The sequence below is a fragment of the Mustela erminea genome, chromosome 9 (genome assembly GCF_009829155.1).
Source record: "Mustela erminea isolate mMusErm1 chromosome 9, mMusErm1.Pri, whole genome shotgun sequence".
NCBI classification, from domain to species: domain Eukaryota; kingdom Metazoa; phylum Chordata; class Mammalia; order Carnivora; family Mustelidae; genus Mustela; species Mustela erminea.
The window spans coordinates 20413880-20435201 of NC_045622.1; the positions used below are offsets into that span (position 1 = coordinate 20413880).

At 54.4% G+C, this 21322-nt stretch overlaps 2 protein-coding genes across 3 annotated transcripts in view; one reads left to right on the top strand and one right to left on the bottom strand.

Moving 5' to 3' along the window:
• SLC37A2 (solute carrier family 37 member 2) overlaps positions 1–21322 on the top strand; it is a 22900-nt gene continuing 1578 nt past the window's right edge. The window contains exons 1-18 of one of the 2 annotated variants that reach the window (XM_032357528.1): positions 1–357; positions 11873–11954; positions 12425–12518; positions 12631–12709; positions 13679–13814; positions 13993–14069; positions 14968–15134; positions 15700–15743; positions 16027–16179; positions 16464–16554; positions 17881–17943; positions 18306–18391; positions 18880–18928; positions 19128–19201; positions 19486–19564; positions 19707–19804; positions 20006–20070; positions 20245–20301. In XM_032357528.1, the coding sequence (XP_032213419.1) occupies positions 299–357; positions 11873–11954; positions 12425–12518; positions 12631–12709; positions 13679–13814; positions 13993–14069; positions 14968–15134; positions 15700–15743; positions 16027–16179; positions 16464–16554; positions 17881–17943; positions 18306–18391; positions 18880–18928; positions 19128–19201; positions 19486–19564; positions 19707–19804; positions 20006–20070; positions 20245–20275 (1527 nt within the window). In that variant the 5' untranslated portion in view covers positions 1–298 and the 3' untranslated portion in view covers positions 20276–20301. The remainder of the gene's footprint in view (positions 358–11872; positions 11955–12424; positions 12519–12630; positions 12710–13678; positions 13815–13992; positions 14070–14967; positions 15135–15699; positions 15744–16026; positions 16180–16463; positions 16555–17880; positions 17944–18305; positions 18392–18879; positions 18929–19127; positions 19202–19485; positions 19565–19706; positions 19805–20005; positions 20071–20244; positions 20302–21322) is intronic. The other variant, XM_032357529.1, reaches the window with a different exon arrangement.
• TMEM218 (transmembrane protein 218) overlaps positions 20069–21322 on the bottom strand; it is a 24352-nt gene continuing 23098 nt past the window's right edge. The window contains exon 5 of the transcript XR_004289098.1: positions 20069–20541. The gene's annotated coding sequence lies outside the window, so the exon portion shown is untranslated. The remainder of the gene's footprint in view (positions 20542–21322) is intronic.

Sequence of the window (21322 nt, forward strand, 5' to 3'; positions counted from 1 at the left end):
GGCGGGAAGTGAGCAGAAAGTGCAAAGCGGTAGGAGCCCCGAGAAGCTCCGAGGGCCGCCAGCTGGGAGGCCGAGCGCGAGAAAATGCAGGTGCGGGAGGTTGGCGGTCGGCTCGCGCCGGGCGGACCCCGAGGGCCTTCAGGTGCAAGGGGGCGGGGGCTCCCGGCGTCTGGCCGCCGAGCCGGGGCGGGCCGGGCCGCGGGGCATTTAAACCCGGCCGACTGCCAGCGAGGGCCACGCGCCCGGCCCCGCGCCCTCCTTCGGCCACATTCTCCGCCTCGGATCCCGGACCGGCACGATGCGGTCTTCCTTGGCTCCGGGTGTCTGGTTCCTGCGCACCTTCTCCAGGGACAGCTGGTGAGCCGGGCTCGGGGAGGGAGGCGCACCGGGTCCCGGAGCAGCTCCCCGCCGGCCCCGGAGCGCCGGAGGGCAGGAAGCGCCCGCGGCCGTGCGGGGACCGGCGGGGGACAGCCGGGGAACAGCCCGCCTCGCACACCCCACCGAACCTGGGCTTGCGTGCGGGGCCACAGAGGCCAGGGGCTGATGGAACTGCTGATCCAGGGGCCGAAGGAGTTGCTGAGTGGCCCTTTTGCTCTCTCCTACTCCTTGGATAATACAGAGGCCAGAACTCAGTGTCCTGAAACCTCACCCTGGGCGGGGTGGGGTGGCGAGGGACAGACCTCTGAGATCAGAGCCACAGCTGCTCCTCCGCTGAACCATCACCCCCGCCCAAGGAATGCCCGGGCTTCTGCAGTAGCCTCCTTCCTGACCTCGCGGGACTGTGCGGTGGGGTGGGGGGCTTCCAGCTCCCTCCCCATCAGAGGCCACACACTGGAGCAGTCTGCTTGGTCTGCACAGTGTTTTGGGGGCATTGTGTTAGTTGCCATCATTTACAAATTGTAAAATTTAACGTAAATAGCCAGACCCCTGGCTTCTCTTGAGAAACCGTGTAACAACACTAGGCCTATATTCCCAAATTATATGACTAGGGGTTGAGGATCTCTTTTGGATAGGGTGGGTGCTCTTAAGACGACCAACTTACTGGTTTTAAGACAGAAAATCCTACATACCCAACCCTCTCCCCTGAGGGAGGCTGGGATGGTTGATCACAGGGCTTGCAAAGTGGCGACAGTCCTCACTGGTGACAGCCCTCAGTCACTTCCATCCGTCTTCGCTCGTTTCCATTACTTCTTTGATCCTTCTGGAGCTTAGGACTGTTAAAATATTTTTCATAAAAAGCTGAAATCATGGCTCTGATAGGTTACAAAAATGAACATGTGCTAAAGATTTTATTTGACTTATAATGAGAGAGGCAGAACATGTCCAGGAAGGGGGGAAGAGGGAACTGTTGTTTAATGGGTACAGAGTTTCAGCTTGGGAAGACGGAAAGTTCTGGGGACGGATGGTGGGGATGGTTGCAGGGCAATGGAAAGGCACTTCAGGCCCCTGACCTGTACCCTTGACAATGGTAGAATTTATGTGATGTGTATCTTACCGCAATTTAAAAAGAATCTGAAGAACTTGGCCATTTGTAAATCAGGAATTTTGAGACCAAACTGACTTTTCCGCAGTTTGGGAGAAAAAACTATGAATTGGAGACTGTCCTTTCATTCACACAGTTTGTATGACTTAACAGTCACCTGCTGCTTCAAAGCATTATAAAATAGCCCAAAGTCAAGGAAAGGCTAGAATCTGATAACTGGAGGGGTGTCCTCTAGGCAATGCAGTTTCCCAGGGAAACTTTGTTTTTTCTTCCCAAAAGTCTCCCCTACTTTGATCAAAAATACTTACAAAGATGATTCTTGATCACAAAATAAGGCCGGTCTCATTAGATTTGATCTGAATATATATATAGGAACAGCAAGAGTGTTCATCTACAATATGGGCCTTGTTAAGTTGCTTTGCTGGAAGTTTTCATAAGAAATCTTAGACTGGACTTTTAAAAGCCTTTATTTATTTATTATTCTTTATTATTTACTTAGAGTTTAAGAAGACAAGACACTGCTTTTCACACTAGGTTTTGCCTGCTGTACCTATAAATTGGGCAAATTCTTCTCTTCTTAAAGTCCCCCAAATACCCTGCATGTCCTGGGCCTGCCAGGAAATGACCTTCCTTATTTGCCTGTAAGGGAGCACACACAGTAAGCCAGGTTTCTTGGGAGGGTTTTATTAGTATTGGCTCCACATAGTCAATATTCGTTCCTTAAAAGGGACTGGCTATATCTGATTAAATGATCATCACTGTCAAATATGACATTCCACGTAAGGCCTTGGTTATATAATCAATTTTTCGAATTACATCCGTGTTTAAAAAAAAAAAAAAAAAAAAAGGCAGGGCGCCTGGGTGGCTTAGTGGGGTTAGCATCTGACTCTTGATCTCCGCTCAGGTCTTGGTCTCCCATCCTCTGAGTTGGAGCTCCACACTGGGCATGTAGCCTTCTTAAAAAACACCAACAAAAAGGTCAATTTCTTACTGAACGCTTGCTAATAACCATATTGCTATGAAAAGCAGGAATCCTCAACAAAAGTTTCTGAATTTGGGGGTGGGGGGCGGTCTGGTAGGGAGAATAAGAAATGTGCAAGTGTTTTGTTGTAGTTTACAAAAACAGAGTCTATTGAATTGTTTTGGGTTATACACTGCTGAAGAAGAACTAGAAGTGCTTCCTCGTATTTCCAGAAAATCGAACATTGTAACATCAACAATATTCTAAACATAACGACAGCCGTCCCTCATCAGTTCACTTGGGCTTCTGTGATTCTTATTCCATTGAATCTTGGGTTAGCAATCACCTAAGCCTGTCTGCTTCTTCCCTGGAGTTCTGGAAGTCCTGCCTCAATCTGCCTATATGTTCTTTCAAGACGTGTAAGCAATGCCGTGAGAGACCTATACCCCAAGACTGAGTGTCTGGGACAGTGCTTTTCCGAGATAGTTCTCGATTGGTAAAGATGCAACTTTTGGCCTACAGCTGATTGCAGAGCCTTTAGGAAGCATCAGAATGAAACAACGGCCTATAGGTGACAGAAACCTAAAGGGGTGTGAATTAACGTACTATGATAGTTTTCAGAAGTGAACAACCTGATGAGAATTTGTGACCAGAATAATGTGGCTAACCAGGAAATGTTCCTGAGATACGCAAAACAAAATCCAGCCAATTAAAAATCTAGTGTCTAAAAACACAGTAAGGTAAATTCAAAGAAGATGGTGAACATTACATTTTTACTTATAAAAACGAATGAATACAATTTGTATGGAGGAAAAAGATCTTGAGATATTTAAAAATCCTGAGATTGAATTTATATAATATCCCAAGGACATACCAAGAATATCAACTCAGGAGACTCTGTCAGTCTGGAGTAAGGCCTACACATCTGTATTTTATTTATATAAGTAAGCTCTACACCTGGTGTGGGGCTCAAACTCACAACCCCCAGATCAGAAGTCCCACTATCTTCCTACTGAGGCAGCCAAGTGCCCCTACGCCTCTATTTTCATAGAACTCCATAGGAAATTCTGATGTCCATTCCGAGTTGAAAACCACTGACCTAGAAGATGTTCAATTCAAATTAAAGAAGTAAGGTTGCAACCCAGGTAGCATTTTAAATCAGAACCAAAAATCGTGACTGGTCGCCCTGTAATATTACTGTTAGACAGGGCTGCCAGGCCACGGATACATGGTGGTAGATCTTGGACCCGGAGGGCACTGAGAAATCTGGACAAACTGCTCATGTAGCCTACCATTTGTGAACTGTTAATATAAATAATAACATTTTGCCCTTAGAAATGTAACCTAGTCGAGGCTGAGTGTCTCTTCTGATTTCACAACTATTTCCATGCAGTTGGTCGATAGCAACATATCAAATAAAACTAATTATTTGCAGCCCTTCTCTTTTTATTTTTTTAAAGAGTATTTATTTATTTGACAGACAGAGATCACAAGTAGGCAGAGACGCAGGCAGAGAGGGGCGGGGTTGGGGGGGTTGGCAAGCAGGCCCCCTGCTGAGCAGAGAGCCCGAAACGGGGCTCGATCCCAGCACCTTGGGATCATGACCTGAGCGGAAGGCAGAGGCTTTAACCCACTGAGTCACCCAGGTGCCCCAGCCCCTCTCTTTTTATAAAAAGTGAAAAAGTAAACTTTCCAGAGGCTCTCTTGGGGGTCTCATTCATAGTTTTAAGTATGAAAGGTGTCCAGAAAGTTTAATTTTATTTTGCATTTAGGACTTGATTTTGGAAAAGCAAAACATCAAAAGTTGTTAGGACATTTGAGTGCTCATCATGAGTGCCTAAGAAACTTCTTGTCTGCCCATTTGAAAGTGATGATAATACAATAAAAAATAAACTTAGAAGGTAACATTGTAAAGAAACTGAACTGTTTCCTAAAAATCTTTGTTTTACAAAGTATAGAAAATTATTCTGTAGGACACTGGATGTTTGCCATCTAGGCAGATTCCCCAGGAGGTTAAAAAAAAAATTTTTACATCCTCTCTTTAAAAGCAGACCAATAATTCAAGGAAATTTTGGCACTTTAGCAGAGAAAATCAGATTCTACTTTTGCACTGGCATATTTGATACTAAAGGAACCACAGCCTCTTTTTGTAAATAATACAAATAAAACAAAAACTGAGCCAGATTTGGACAAAACTTTACCATAATTATTTATTTTCAGACTCCTTATTTGCATGTTCTATCATCCGAAGGAAATCAAATCCTCTTTTCACAAACTTCTACAAATGTATCCCTTCAGGTTTTGTCCTTTATTGTCCTCTTTCTTATTTCGGAATGACCAGTCATTTTACTTTAGGATAAAACTTTTCTTTTTCTCTTCTTAAAAAACAAAACAAAAATAGAAAAACCCATCATATCTTATCACCGTGTGTGCCAGTTGTACATGTCTGCCGCTATTATTCCTAATGGAGTTTCATCCATATGTGTTAATTATACCATTTAGCCAGAGTAACTTCTGTTTTAGAGGAAATAGGGTTGGGGAGGGTAGGTAATTATCAACAGCCTGTCCCACACCAGCGTTTTAGAAGAACTCATGAATACACCTAACACAGCTTTCTACAACCACACGTCATTCAAAGTATGACTCCAGCTATGTACCGTGTTGGCCAACATCTCCCAGAGTTAAGCCAGATCTGGACTGAAATCCTTTCACCACGGTATGCTTCATGCAGTTGCCTTCTCTAAGCCTCAGTTTCTACAGGATAAACCTGATACGAGAACATTCTTAACTTCCCGTGGCCGGTGAAGGGCCCTGAGTAAGTGTCCTTGTCCTTTCCTGCTGGGTGTAGGGCTGGACTCCTATCACACACTAAGCATTAATGTGGTGCCTACTGTAGGCACATTATTATTTTTATTACTTTATTATTTTTATTATCTTGAGCTCTGGGGCTTGTAGTAATGATTAAGACCTGGGCCTACCTTCCTGAAACTAAGGATCAAAGTCTTCTCAGACTTACTGCCTCCCCATGTCCCCAAAGAGGGCGTTGAAGCAGAAGCGAAGAAAGCAGGTCTAGCTAGACCTTCCTCGACTAGGACACCGGAGGCCGGAGTCACCGTGAGCTTTGGATCCCCCGTCTGTCGAGTGGGCAGGAGCGAAGCCCGCCTCACAGGACCGTGCGAGCGTTACGTGAGGCCCCGTGTGTGAAGAACTTAGACCAGGCCGAGGCTCGCGCGAACCTTGACGGACCCTTAATTACTGACTCTCCTTTTCCTCGCCTTTTCCACTACTCTGTGCCAGACAGTGTTGATTTGTAGCTCACTGCAAGGCGACGAGTTGTTTCCCCACCTCACCTATGGGTGTCACAAGGCCCAGAGAAGCTCTGCAGCTTGTCCGACCCCTGTAGTTAGTACGTGACCCAGCCGGAATTTGCACCCAGGTTAGTCCTTCTCCCTGGCCCGGGGTCCTTCTGCTCTCCTCCTGCTGAGATTGTGGCAGGGGACATGTCCCAGGGCCGGCTGGCCTCACACAGATCACTCTATCCCTTTGAGGTTGTAGGGCCTCGTCTATAACGTGGAAATGACCATGTAACTACAACAAAGGGTTCGGGTGAAAGTGAAAAGATGAGGAAATCACACGGCCCAGGGCCTGGGGCCTGGGGGCCCGGGTCCTGGCTCACGGTCTGTCCTTGGTCAGCGCTAAGTGCTCGTGCATGTCTGTGGACGGAGGGAAGGATGCAGCCTCAGCAGGAGGAGAAGGTGGCCTTGACCCAGGGGATCTGGAGGTGTCCTGAGCAGAGGCCACGGAGCCGGCAACGGCATGGAAGGGAAGACTGACCCATGTAGCTACTACTGGATGGGGGCAGAGGAGCACGGAGGGAGTGGCCCCCAGAGGCCTGCCTGAGGGAGACAGGCAGCTCGAACTGTGGGAGCAAAAGTCGGAGCCACAGAGGTTTCCTTCCAGGGAGATGTTACTCCTGCCCCTCCTCCTCTGTGTCAGGCTGGGGCCGGTAGAGTCCTCCCAGCCCTGGGCCTGGCCGGTGCCCCGCCTTCAGGCCCCGCGTCTGCGTGGGCATGTCTGGGGGCAGCTGGGAACATGGGCCTCTGGCCAGAGATGACTGCAGCCGGCGCTCATGGGGCTGGGCCCATTTCCTGGGACCCCGTGAGGGAGAAGCACTCAGGACAAGGAGAAGAGGAGCCCGTGGGAGGCGGGACTGGCTGGATGAGCAGGAATTGGGGGGAGGAAGGCTTTGGGCAGGCAGGAAGGCAGGAGCTGTGAACTCCCACATCACTGTTTGTTCCCCACACCCTGATCTTCCCCGGTGAGCTGGAAAGGCCAAGGCTGCCAGCTGGCCTCCGCTGGAACAGACGGCTCCCCTTCTAGAGTTTACGGAGGGCTCTCGTGGCCAGATCCTCGCGCCCACCCCCAGGGGACACAGAAGCCCTTCGAATACATCCCCAGACCCTGCTGTATGCCGGAGGCTTCCCCACCCCCCACATCTCAATCCTCTGACACTCTTGAGTGCGGGACTCGATCACCTTACGTAAAGAATTTCAAACTGAGGCTTAGTTCAACTCACTCAAGGCCACAGTCAGCAGGGGGACACAGTCTCTTTTGGTCTAAGTCTGGCGATCTTTTCACTGTTCTGCTGGGACCCCGATCAGGGCCCCCATTGCTGCCTGAGTAGCATTGTCTTGTCTCACTTTCCTGGTAACTGCGAAGAAGGGCTTGGTAAGGGCCACAGAAAAGGGGCCTCAAAATGAGCTGTGGCCGTGAGGGGCTGCTCTGGAAAGGACTGGAGATCCAGATGGAGAAACTGGGGGACACACTATTATCCCTGCCCCCACCGCACGGTCAGAGCTGGTCACACAGCATGGCCCTGTGGTCTCCCCTGCCCTGTCACTCGTCCCTGTGGTCTCCCCTCCCCTGTCACTCGTGATGGCTGCCCTCTCCCCAGCTGCCTTCTGCTTCCTCTTCCCCTCTGCCGTTTCCTCTTTCCCGTCTTGCAGAGCAGACTCATACCTCCCTTGGCTTTGGGAAGAGGATCTGACTTAGGGCCCGTGGACGGGTCTGGCATGATGGACGTGGTTGGTCAAGGCCTTATTTCTTCCATTCAAATTGTGCCAACTGAGTGCTGAGGTCGGACTGGAGCCATCCAAACGTAATGACAAGATGAAGGACAGACATCGGGGGCAGAGTCTCCGAGGGTTCCTGAGTTGGTGTGTATGTAGGGGGCCAAGCAGCTGCTCTCCTCTTGGCCCCGGGCTCATGCCTCAGACCCCTGACACTTCACGCTCTAGGCGGCTAGAGACTCTCCAGGGGAAGTCCATCATCTTGCCTTGCTAGGCGGGACCCTGACTCTGCCATCCCCAGGACATTTCCATCTGTGCTATTTGCATAATGTCAACCACCTCTTCCAAACCCTTCCAACTCTCACGCCCTTCCAGACGTTTCCAGCTGCCTAGACAACACATCATGCTGGAGCTGAAGCCATGGCTGTCTGTTTACAGTCTCAGGCTTCCCTCACCGAGTCTCCTTGTGCAAGCTTTCTGCTTTCCTAAAAGTGATCATGATCTTATCTGCTCATTTATCCTGCGAAGTCCTGGGCTTCTTATGGCCACCTGCCAGTCTTTCCCTTTGCTGGAAAGGATCTCGGGACCAAGCTCTGAATCAAGCTGATGTCTCCGAGCGAGCTCTTGAGTCCCAGCTGGAGGAAGGGTGACAAGGAGTGGATTCCTTTGGCTGACTTTCTGCCCCCAGAGGGCTTTGGGCCCGTCTAGCCGTGACCTGCCCCTGTCCCACCCTGTATGCTGAAGGCCTGGCTCTGGGCTCAGCCTCTATCCTTTTCAGATCTGTGGAGTCCCAGAACAGGGACCTCCAAAGACAGGCCACCAAGTCCCATTTCCTCAGGGCAAGTGCCAAGCTCATCAGCAGCCACAAGCAGCCTGTCACCTGGCTACCTGAGCAGCCCTAGCCGTCCACTAGCAGCCCCTGGTTGAGGCACGGGGGCGTAGAGGGTGGCTGTTGAGGGAGCTGAAGTCCTCACTGGCCTTACGGGGTAGGGGGTTGTGATTGGAATGTGATTGGAAAGCAAGGAAGCAGGTACGAGGGTTGACCGGGTGGCTACTGGGGAAAGGGTGCTTTTTTCCATCACCTCCTAAGACCAATGTTCCTCTCCTCTGCTGTTTCTTGTTGTTCCGGGTTGTTGTACTAGTGGTGGTAACAGGTCCTGTGGGGGTTTTATTTGTTTTTAATCCATTGCTGCTTTGGGACACATCGATCCTTGTCCTCACCTCAGAAGTCCCCGTGCCGAGTCTGGACTGTCCACTAACAGTTAAGAGATAGCTAGTTCGTCTCACTATCTAATTTGGTTACTGAGTAACCAGTGCTGGGTTGGGGGAGGCTAGGACTCTAAGAAGTGCCACTTCCTGCTAACAAAGATTTAGGGGGTCGGTCACGGAGCAGGTGGCCTCACTTGGAACCATCTGGGGGCCTCACTGTGCCTGGCCTGTCAGCCCAGCCTGGCCCAGGACCTGGGCTGCCATCCCTCCCCTCACTGCCCCCCAGGGCCCACTGCTCCCTTCCGGGGGCCTCTTGGTTCTGAAGAAAGGGCTGGTAAGAAGGGAAGTGAAACCTGTGGTTCTGCACACCCCGGAGCCTCTCAGCTATCTTTCCTGTGAGAGGCTCTGAATCTGGCAGCTTTTGGTTGGCTTAGCTCAGCCCTCCACCTGATCAGTGACCCCAGTCCCCTTTGAACGGTGGCACCTTGGCCTTTTTCTCGGAATAGCAGCCAAAGTGGAATGGAATGGAAAAAGGACTGTGGAATGGGAAGTGGACTGATCGGGCAGGAGGCCTGGCTCCAAGGGCGCTCTGCCCAGCTAGCCGCGGGCCTCTGCGCTCCTCCCGGCGCCTCTCTGCAGTCCAGGGAGGAAGTCCCAGAGGGCACTGATGCCAGGCCTGACATCACGGCACGCCTGAGGGCCTCCTGCCCCACCCCCCACAACCCCCTAGATTCATGACTCTTCTGCTTTCTTGGGTGTCAGCTTTTCTCCTGGAGGTTGAGGTCAGAGCAAAGGGAAAGGGCAGGCCGGGCTCCTGGAGGAGGGCAGGACTGGAATCTCACAGGTCTGGATACTAGTGTGGGCCCCTCCCGACACTCCTTATCTGCTCCCCAGGGAGCATCTGGGCAGGCCGCAGCAGGCCAGAGTCTCCACGCCATCCCACTGCGGGCTCAGAGGTGAAGCCGGGTGGGGGAGGGGAGTGTGTGTGGGAAGAGCAGGGGGAGCTGGGAACTGTGCTAGGCCTCCGGGCGGCTCTGACCAGCTCCCGGGAGGGCTTCCCAGGCAACACCAGGGTCTGTGGCTGACAAGGGTCTTCCTCATTGCTGGGCCTGTCATGGGAGAACAGTCAGAGCTGGGAGCCTCAGTGGGGCCTCAGGGATCTGTCAGACGCAGAGGAAATCTGATTTGTCTCCACAGTCAGTATAGCTAGCAGCCATGCTAGGCTCAGCTGAGCCCTGGGAGGGGTGGGAGTGGGGGCTTAAAGATGGTCCAACAGGGACCTGGGAACTAGGGGGAGAGTCCCATTGTGTTCACTTGTCTTTGAGATAGACAGGCTTGGTGCTCTCATCCACGTGCCACTGCTGAGGAAACCAGAGGCGAAAAGATGGAGGGACTTGTGTTCGGCTCCCCAGTACACCAGAGGCAGCCCGCAAAGCACTTAGCTTCTCCCGCCCCAGTGCTTCCCAGACAGGGCACTGGACCGGCTGTCTGCGGGGCCATTGCTTCCTCCCAGCCATTCCTCTTTGAGGAAGGCCAGCTGGACACGCTCCCTCTTCAAATCCCCTCAGAGAATGTCCCCAAATTCTACAAGCCTCCGAACTAGGAGGCATGGGCCATATGCCTGTGGCTGGGACCTAGAAAACATGGCTGCCGCTAAGCTTTCTGATATTGGTCACTGTGACAGTCCCTCAGAGTGACCCCACATTCCCTGGAGAACTCAAGTCCCTGGAGGACCTCTGTGACCCACCCATGTGTCCCTGGGAACTGTGGCCAGGGGGCCCTGTTTGTTGTAGAGGAGCATACAATCCAGACCAAATAGTTGGAACTTCGTTCTCAACAGCATGGAGGGCGGCTGGAAAATGTTAAGCCTGGTAATGGGTGGGTGTGTGAGTGTGTGTGACTTAGTTCTCTTGAGAAAATGCACCATGAGGTTGTGGAGAGAGGGGAGTCAGAGAACCCGGGTAGGAAGCTCAAGTCCGGGGTAAAGGAAGAAGGGGCCTGAGAGCCCAACCTAAATCCAGGCTCTTCTGAAATTGGGGGGAAGTGAGTTCAGGGTTTGAAGGCAGTTCCCTAAAGAGGGCAAAGTATCCTACCCCTTAGGTTCATGGAGCTGAGGATGGAAAGTTCTCCAGGGTCTCTCCTCCCCTTGTCCATTCTTCTCCATGAGATCTTGAAAAACCCAAGGCTCTGGATCTTTCCTAACACCTGCCCCTTCCTCCTGGCTTGTGGGCCCTTCTCAAGGTCTGTTTTCCATGTACGTGCTGGCTGCTGGCTGCTGACTCAGCTCAGCTGATGCTCTTCTGGGGAAGCAAACATTGACTCAGGAGGATGTCGAGGCCCTTCCCCCAGCCCACCCAAAGAAGGGCAGGGCCTGGACGTGGGGTTCATGCTTGAGGGGTGCCTGGCTGAACTGTTCTTTCCATCCCAGGCCGGTATTGGGATGAGAAGTGGGGGAAGGAGAGGGCGCATGTGATGTGTGAGCCACAGATGGAAAGAATGAGCCCAAGAATGAGCCTTCTGTCCCATGGGACGGACCAGACTGGGCCTGGGAGGAGGATGTGGATTCTGGCCCCGGCTTCTCCACTGTTGCTACATTTCCAGAGGTGTCTGGCTCTGCTCTTCCTGGGCTGCAGCCACTGCTAGGCCTGCTGTGTTCAAGGTTTAAGAGGAGTCGTGAGCTCACTTTAGAGACGAGCCATGGCGACCTCCCTCCTGCTCCCACCATTAAAACCATTGCTGGTATTTTTTAAAAACAATTCTACTTGGTTGCTCCCCTGTCTCAGCAGTGCACACACAGGGGCTTCCTGACCTTAGTGAGGTCACAGGACAAGAGAGGTGATGGGAGATGACAGAAGCGGTCTGGGGGAGAGGGGTGCATAATTTGTGTGGTCTAGGGGGCTGGGCCAGCTCTGCTGGAAGGCCACAGGAGTTGGGACCAGAGAGATTGGGCTCTCTGAGTGCGCTGGCCTCTGGGCATCTGTTCCCACCCTCCCCTTGGCCTCTGTCCCAAGGAACTTGTGTCCGGTTGGACCCTGAATTAGAGCGTTGGCCGTGTGGAGGCCCTGGGGTTGCCAGAGTGGGTCACATGGGACACTGCTCCTGAGCCGAGACCGACCTCCCACTAACCCAGGCGCCCGCCTCTCCCTGCAGGTTCCGAGGCTTCATCCTGGTGCTGACCTTCTTCATCTACACCTGTTATCACATGTCCAGGAAGCCCATCAGTGTTGTCAAGGTGAGGCTGGCCTGGTGGTGAGGAAGAATGCAGGAGATGCTGGGCTCCCGCAGAAATCAACTCTAGTAGAATGGTCTGAATCTTATTCCCTAACTGGAGTCGCGGAGATGAACGGCCTTCACATGGCCAACCCTCACTTTTAGTAGTTGTTCTTCTTAGGGAACTTTCCCTAGGTGCTCCTTTGGACAGCAGTGTTAATGGGCTATGGCGGGAACGGGAGGGCAGGGACCGCAGGCTGTATGGGCTCTGCTCAGACTCACCTTGCCCTTCGTGGAGGGTCTGACGCGCGGCCCCTTGCCCCTGTGGCGGGTTCCTGCAGGAGGAGCTGCCACAGGAAGGCTCACGAAGTCCACGGTGCTGGCCGCGGTGCTGGTGTGGTTGGGGAGGGAGATGGTTTGCTCATCTCTGGGCCGAGTGGGCTCTGATGTCAGGAGGTGAGCCCCGACCTGTGCACCCTCTTGCCTCTTCAGAGCCGTCTGCACCAGAACTGCTCGGAGCTGATCAATCCCATCAACGACAGCCACAGTATCAATGACACAACGTGGTGTGACTGGGCTCCATTCGGTAGGAACGGGGCACATTGCTCTTGCCGCAGGAAGAGGTTGTCTGGGGCCAGAAAGGGTTTCCTGCAGGGGCCGCCAAGCACCAGCTCTCTGCCTCTCCCCTCTGTTTCCAGATAAGAACAACTACAAGGAGTTACTGGGGGCCGTGGACAATGCCTTCCTTGTGGCTTACGCCATCGGCATGTTCATCAGGTAGGGGATGGGCCAAGCCTGTGACTGTCTCACAGTAGGGGGCCCCAGAGCTGAGGGCTCTCCCAGGTGGACAGGAGGCAAAGACATGGGCCCACACCACCAGCGCCTGGCCATTCTCCTTTCCTTCCCACGGTCACCCGGCCGACTCCTTCACCTGGCAGGCTTCTGTAGCTGCTTCTTCCTAGAAAGTGTTTCCTCTGAGGTTACTCTCACAGATGACAGTGGTGGTGGGATGGTTGGAATATGGGTTTTTTTTTTTTCCTGAACTGGGATCCTTTGTGGGTGGCCGTGGACATGGACATGGCTAGGAAAACCGTCAGCCTCTCCTAGGCCTAAATTAGCCCAGCAAGCATGGCTTTGACGTAGTGAGCCTGCTGTCTGTTGCCAAGAACCAAATGGGAAGAACGCCAGGTACTGCCTTCCAGTGGCTCACAGCCTAACAGAGGGGCCTGCTTCACAGCTGGTTCCAAACCAGTGTGGTGGTTTGGTGACCAAGGATGGGGGTGCCACACTCACTTGGAGGAGGGGCACAGGCCACAGGACTGAGAGGGGAAGGAGGAGGGAGAGTTCAGTCGTAGAGTGCAGAGCTGCATATGTTTGGGGGCAACCAAGTGAAGATGTCCGGAAGGCATCTGGGTGTGACCCCACAGTGGGAGAGGTCAGGATGGAGGCTACCCAGTTGGAGCCATAAAGTTGATACAAGGGACTGCGCCCTGGGGAAAGTCTGTGAGAAGGAGTGGTCAGCAAAGGCAAAGGGGTGAGCAGGCCAAGGGGAGAACAAACATTTCAAAGAGCGTGTTCAGCAGTGGCAACTGAGGCAGCAAAGTCCAGTGAGTGGAGACTCAAGGGCCTCCCTGGCAGGTGGCAGGCTGCACAGAGGTGGTCGGTGGCCACCTGGGCCAGAGGCAGCTCAGGGGTGCCGGGAGGAGGCAGCTGGTGATTAACCACAGATCCAACTCTCTTCTCCAGTGGAATTTTTGGGGAGCGGCTCCCCCTCCGTTACTACCTTTCAGCTGGAATGTTGCTCAGCGGCCTTTTTACCTCGCTCTTCGGCCTCGGATATTTCTGGAATATCCATGTGCTCTGGTACTTTGTGCTTATCCAGGTACGAGCCCCTGTCTTGCACTCAGACCTCTGCTCCATCGTGGGGAGGGTTGTAGAGGCTGCTAGTGTGGTTGGTTGGGGTTGGTGAGGGCTGGGGAGGGCCCCGCAGCCCGGGAGGGGGCAGAAGGAGTCTGCAGCATGGCCCAGGCCCATCCCACTCATCTCCAGTCTCCCTGCAGATCTGCAACGGACTTGTCCAGACCACAGGCTGGCCCTCTGTGGTGACCTGCGTTGGCAACTGGTTCGGAAAAGGAAAGTGAGTGTGCGGAGGGAGGAGGAGCGGGAGGTAGGCAGGGAGGGCTGTGGGGAGTGAGGAGGTCTCTCATGGCCCTTAGTATAATTTCAGGGTGAAAGGTTAGAAACTTGGGTCTGTCTTGCTGACTTTCACATTTAGTTCAATGTTTTAGTGGCTGAAAAGCATTACTGATTTTTCTCATGGATAAGGTTTTAGTCCACAGAACAGGCCACCCTTGTTACACTTTTTCCTCATAACTGACTAATTTCCATTTTGCATGAAGACAAAAATGAAACCTATAAAGCATTATTATTATTATTATTATTATTATTATTATGTACTTGAACTGGTTTCTGCGGGGGCGGGGGGGGGAAGAAGTTGGTTTTGAGCAGGGTTTCTCCAGCTCAGCCCTACAAGACATTTGGGGCTGGTCGCTCTTTGCTGTGGGGCAACCTTACACATGGCAGGATGTTTAGCAGCATCTACCCACTAGATGCCAGAAGCATACGCGGAGCTGGGACAGTTAAAAACGCCCAGACACTGCCTGTGTCCCCTGGAGGTGGGGTGGCCTTGGTTGAGGACCCAGATTTGGAGTAACAGCCCCAGGACAAGAGGGAAGAGAGGAGTGGGGGCCGGAAGTGCTCGGGGTGGGGGGAGCTCCATCTGGAAGGCCTGTGTGAGCTGGCTCCAGTCGCTGGATGAGGGGAGCAGGACCCCCGGCCTTGGCTGTCCCTTGCTTGGCACCTGGCAAGCCCTCCCCACCTCCCCCCATGCTGTCTTTGGGCCTGGAGGCTGGAGGCTGGAGGCAGCCAGCTGTTTGCACTTGGCCAGGGCAGGGGTGATGAACCCTGTGCTTCTGTTTTGACTTTCTTTTACTCTTCTCCCCTGTCTTTCCTGGTCCTGCCTCCCTCCCCTCCAGGCGGGGGCTCATCATGGGCATCTGGAACTCACACACATCCGTGGGCAACATCCTGGGCTCCCTGATCGCTGGTGTCTGGGTGAATGAGCACTGGGGCCTGTCCTTCGTGGTGCCGGGCATCATCACCGCTGCCATGGGTGTCCTCACCTTCCTCTTTCTCATCGAATGTGAGTGGCCCCCGCCCTTCCTACGGGGCTCAGAACTGAGCCTCCTCCTTCTCGTCCTGGGGTCCGGGGGAAGGCAGCTGGCCCTGGGGGAGGACTACTGGTGTGTGTGTGGCCAGGGACTAGCTGCCTCTCTGGGCTTCAGCCTTTTTTCCTTTTTCACTTGTAAAAGAAGACGAAGAGGGAGACGAACAGCCTTTACTTGCTATTGGTTCAGGGCTGGGGGACTAAGCAGTTGGCCTGTGGTTGCCTGGCAAGTGCTGGCTCTGACGTGTGAGCAGGGGGAGTGGGAGGTGATGGAACCCTCGTCACTTGCTGTCCTCTTCCCCGTTCTCTGATGGCCTTGGGAGATAGCTCAGCCCGCCCTTGTGGCCACTTGGTAGCCACACAATGGGGGCCCACAAGGCCCTTAGTGACGCCGGTGGCGTTAGGGGAGCCAGGCCTGGAAGGTGCCTCCCGAGCCCGGGTTCCAGGCTCCCTCTTGCTGGGAAGTAGACTGGCCATTAACTTGGCGGCTGGGGGCAGGGCCTGCTGGGAAGCTTCTTAGAAGGTTGGGTTTTTCTTTCAGACCCAGAAGATGTGGACTGCGCAGCTCCCCAGCACCACACTAGTGTGAGCCTCTCCGCCCGTGACTCCATCCATGGGGGCAGGTCCCAGAGAGGACTGGGGGCAGTAGGGGCATTGTGCGCCCACAGTTAGCTCACAGGCTCAGTGGCAGGACCTTAGGGTGGCTCCATGACAGACTGATGGGGCCTGGTGGGACATTTGTTCAGTCGCAAAGGGGGGCGCGGACCTCCTCCAGCTTGGGAGACTCTGCCTGCCGCTTGGGTTGTCCCCCCAGCTGGCAGGCAGTGGCCTCTGGCTGTGCTCCCAGCCGGGGCTCTACTCTGTTCAGGATGGGCTGGAAGAGAACCCAGACAGCCCTGAGGACCTGGGGAATGGTCCCTGCACCAACAAGGAGAGCAGCCTGGAGAGCGCGGGCAGGTGCTCCAAGGAGCCAAGGGCGCAGCCTGCGGCCATCAGCTTCCTGGGGGCGCTCCGCATCCCGGTGAGAAGTTCGAGAAGTTCGCGGCCTGGAGCTCTCTGGATGTCCCCGGTGGCGGTCGGGAGATGGGGGGGGTTCGGGGGGCTCTAGGCTCTGTGTGAGGTGTGAGGGTGCGGAGCCAGCTCGGGGAGGGTAACACAGGAGGGTGGCCCTCACACAACAAGACTGGAGATGTGCTTTGTGCAGTAGTTTGGAAGGAGGGGGGCGGCTGCTGAGTTCCTCCTGGGGCTACCCCTGGCTCAGGGCACCTGGCATGCCTTTCCGACAACCTCTGTCATGCTCCGCAGGGTGTGGTGGAGTTCTCCTTGTGTCTGCTCTTTGCCAAGCTGGTCAGCTACACCTTCCTCTACTGGCTGCCTCTCTACATCTTCAACGTGGGTGAGGACAAGGGGCAGAGGGGCGGGAGGGCTCTCTGAGGAGGCACGTGATGCACGGGATTCCAGAACACCATTGGGATGTCCGTGCACCCTCTCCTAGGGCAAAGGGAGACTTTTAAAATTTATTTTTCCTTTGGAAGTTAGACCTCAAACATTACCTCAGAGACCCTGATTCCAGACACCTTTCTTCCCTCGGACCAGAGTTGGGGGTTCGGAACTCAGAGATGTGTTCTGTCATCCTTCCTGACTTCCTCTCCAGCCTTGTGTGTAGGAGAACCCACCTCCATCCAGCTGGCTTGGCTCACAGATGAGAGGGCCTGGATGGTTCAGGGACAGGTCTGCCTTTGAATGCCCCCCCCACACACACACACACACATAGGAAGAGGGTCTGGTGAGCTACCCCTCTGCCTAAAGCCTGAAGTGAGCACCGCTCTCCTCTCCCCAAGGGCTGCCGGGAACCTCCCAGGACTGACATCTGGTGCCTGGGTCAGCGGCACTGCCCTCCTTCAGGGCCCACTCTAGCCCGTCCCTGCCCTCGGAGCTCTGCCATGGCCCAGGCCCTCTGCCCCTCAGCTATGCTGCTCCCTCCAAGCCCTGTGGGAGGACCCCAAAGTCTGCTTTGCAAGTGCTGTACTTGCTCTGAATAGGATGCCCTGGGGATTATGCAAGGCCAAATCCCAGCCCCTGACTTGACCAACAGCCTCGTCATAGGGCCTCTCTCAAAGATAAGAGGGAGCAGCGCGCCAGGGCAGCTCTTGGTTTTGTAGCCTTGATGCCAGCTTCAGAGTAGGAGTCAACCTTGAGGCTTAGGCTACAATTCCAGCTTCAGGATCTTGCTCTTTCTAATCCAAGGACAAGACCTGGGACCTGAGGTCCCCATTTGCCTGTGAGTCTCCTTCCTGGCTCTGTGTATTAGCAGAGACCTCCCATGGATAGGGAGCCTCCTGGTGGAGGCTGGCCAGGAGCTCAGGAGCAGAGCACAACTAGGGCTGGTGAGACCAGCGGTGTTCCCTCCTTCCCCCGGGCCAAGGTGGCCTAGTCTGACAGGGTTCTCCTGGGCCAGACCCCAGTGCTTTCAAGGGAAGGCTTTTCGGAGAGGTCAGAGCCAGCCTGCAAGGGGAGAAAAAGTACAGGCTGAGGTGTAGGGGGAGGCTGCTGCAAATTTACTTGTGACTCTGGCCAAACACTTCCCATGGGTCCCACTCCTTCCTCTGAAACCGGAGGCAATGGGACTGGGTCAGGTGCTCTGTAGGGCTTTTTCTGGCCATGGCACTCCAGGACGCCTGTTCCAAGCCCGGCTCTGACCATATATTTGTGTTTTCCACAGCTCACTTTAGCGCCAAACAGGCTGGGGACCTGTCGACCCTCTTCGATGTTGGTGGCATCATGGGTGAGGCCCTGCCCTATTCTGCCCTGGGCAGTATTCCCCTATTCCCCCTTTGTCTTGTGGGGGTGCAGAAGGACGGGACAGGTCCAATGTGATGTGAACTAGGTGGCATCAGAGAAAAAAGGGCTCCTACCCAGCTGGGGAGACCTCAGAAAGTTGACCCTTGTGTTTGATCTTCCCATAAAAGCAGTGGGTGCGGGGAGGGCTTCAGAGGGAGAGGTTCTACTGGTTCTGGACGCCCACACCCAGGCTAGCATTGGGTGGAGCAATGGGACAAAACGATGGGGCAAGGCTTGGGGTGCCACCTTAGTGGGCGGCTGTGGTCCCACTGGGAGCAGCTGGGTGCCAGTTGGTCTGTATTCTAGGCGGCATCATGGCGGGGCTCATCTCCGACCACACCAACGGCAGGGCCACCACCTGCTGTGTCATGCTGATCTTGGCTGCCCCGATGGTGCGTATAACCTCAAGAGCAGAGCGCACGTGCTCACATGTACCTATGCGGGCTGTTGCAATGTGTGTGCACCTGGGCGTGGATGCACACGCCTGTCTCTCTGCATGTATGCATGTCCGTGTGCACGCCAGGGGAGGAGAAGCTGGGGGCGGCACAGACTGCAAGATTCAGACTGAGGACTTTGGAAAGGGGTTAGCAGGGATTTGGCCTTGGTGGAGAAGAGGGAGGCCAGCAGCTGAACTTCCTAACTCAGGAAAGAATAGGAAATTCACGTTGGGTGTGAAAGAAGCCTTTACGAGAAACAGGAAACAACAGATTTCTACATTTTAGACCCTCCACCCCAGGAACCATTAAAGACCAAGAGTTCTGGAGTAAGGTGGACCTCTGGGGTTCCCTGGGAGGAGAGGGTGTGCCAGACTCCCAGTCTAACCCACACAGCCCATGGGGAGGCCTGGGTGTGACCCGGCCTCTCCCTTTTCCTCTCTCAGATGTTCCTGTATAACAACATTGGTCAGAACGGGATTACCAACTCTATAGGTGAGGGGGTGGCCGCAAGTCGAGCCAGCGCAGAGGAAGAGCATTGCCTTGGGGGCCCCAGGAAGCCACTTGGGGGCATTGGTGGGAGGCACAGGGAAGTGGAGGCTCTTGGCCGGACACCTGGGGGTTTCACCTGCTTTGGGGCTGGGGCGGGAGGAGGCCTCTCATCCCTAACGAGCTGTCTCTGTCACTGCCTCAGTAATGCTGATCATTTGTGGGGCCCTGGTCAATGGTCCTTATGCACTCATCACCACCGCCGTTTCTGCTGACCTGGTAAGCAGGCTGCCTCCCTGGGGCGGGGGAGGACTCTGGGAGCTTGGTCAGGGCCTGGGCACATCTCCAGGTCCAATATCCCATATTCCCACCCCCTCCCTGGTGCACAGAGATCCTGGTGTAGGAGGGCCTTAAAGTCCACCAGAGTCTGCCATCAATAGCCCCCCTTCCTCTCAACTCCAAGCCCCAGTTGCTGCCTTGCCCCAAGTTAGCCCTATCCTGGTCCTGGTGCTGCCTGGTGCTGCCTCTCTGGTTGGCCTCTCCATGCTTTTCTCTCTCCCCAGGGAACTCACGAGAGCCTGAAGGGCAATGCAAAGGCACTCTCCACTGTCACGGCCATCATCGACGGCACTGGGTCCATAGGTCTGTGACTCTAGTTTTTGGCCCTTGGCAGCTGAGCCCTGAGGCTTGTGTTGAGCACACTTCTTGGAATGCCGCTCTCGGGTGGGCGGGCTGCTTAGGGCCCCTTGTCGGGTGCCCCTCTCTGATGTTGTGTTCTGCGCAGGTGCGGCTCTGGGGCCTCTGCTGGCTGGACTGATTTCCCCCACAGGCTGGAACAACGTCTTCTACATGCTCATCTCTGCCGATGTTCTGGCCTGCTTGGTACGAGATCTTGGGGGTATAAAGATAGGTATTGGTGGGGTTGACTCTCCTGTCCTGCCAGGCTGGAATCCTGGAGGTCCAAAGCGTTGACCATGAGGGGTTCTGAAAGCAGCTGCTCGACACTCAGAACCCCTTTGTGGTCAAGGCTAATGTCGCCCTCCCCCTCCCTCTGTGCCTCTGACCCCCCCCCCCCCGCCCCAGCTCCTCTGCCGGTTGGTGTACAAAGAAATCCTTGCCTGGAAGTCATCTTTGAACAGAGACAGAGGGTGAGTCCCCAGATAGCTGTAGACTTCTTAAGGGAGTGAAAGCCCGTGTTCACTTCTCCGCACCCAGCCTGAGCCTACCTGTGGCCCAGACTGGGGCTGGACCCTGGAGGTGCTCCACGCCCCGCCCCTCTACCATGCTAATATGTCCTCTGTTGTCCCCATGTGTCTCCGTAGCTCTAATTTGGCCCTAACCCACCCGCGGTAGTATTTTCCTCAAGTCCCATGACTTTTGTGAGTATTGTCTTCAAGTCGGTGGCTGACGTGCCCTTCGTGTGGGGCCTGCATGCAAATCCTTTCTCCTCCAGTGTGATTTTTTCCCCAACTTTCTCTTGTTTCTTGGGGGCCAGCTCTGGAGACTCTTCACCCGAGCTGAGCATGGTGCTTGGAAGTGTTTCCTGAGCAGCCCAAACTGCCACAGGGGTTGGCAGACTCTTCTCCTCCGGGCGAGTGGTAGGGCTTTTTGCTGTACCCCTAGGACAGAGACGAGATCCACGGAAATTGTTTTTGCTCTGAACTAAGACTCTGAGCCCTACATGCCTCTTAGAATTCAGAAGCCAGGATATCTGGCCCCTCGGCCTGGGGTGTACAGAAAAAAGCAATAACCAATCAAAGTCTCTGGGATAAAATTCCGATCAAGCCTCGGTGGCTGGCCTGGTGTGCTCTCTGTCCATTCCCCTGTGGTGGTGGGTGTGGAGGCCGCATGGACAGGGCAGTGCCAGGGCAGAGCCAGCAAAAGGCTAGGCCGTGTGCTGGTGCTGAGGGGAATGTTCCCTCTGGCCTTTCTGGCTCTGCTTCTGAGCAGGAGGTTCTGGCTAATGAGGAGCCGGCCGGAGTGTGGACCTAGTCCTGGATGGTAAACGTGTGTCAACAACCCCCAGGAGGTCAATGGTGACCAGCACAGTAGCCGGGGAAACTCTTCCCCTGGAGGATGGCATCTTTCAGGTTCAAGGGTAGAAGAACCGAGAGCAGGAGGCATAGCAGAGTATCTATCCCGCCTGCCCTAGAGGAGGGAGCAGGGCAACTTGTCCCCTCCCCTCGCCTGCCTTCTTGGGCCTGGCCTGAGGGGAGACTCAAAGGTTAAGAAAAGTAGCAGGAAGTGGGGGGCCTGCCTGGAGTTGAGTCTGCCTTTGGACGCAGCTGCTTACCTGTTAGGCACTGTGAGACATCGGTTCTCTCATTTAGAGAAGAGAGAACAGAGGCTTAGGACAGGGAATGTGACTGAGGCCTTCAACTGAGCCTCAATTTGAACCCA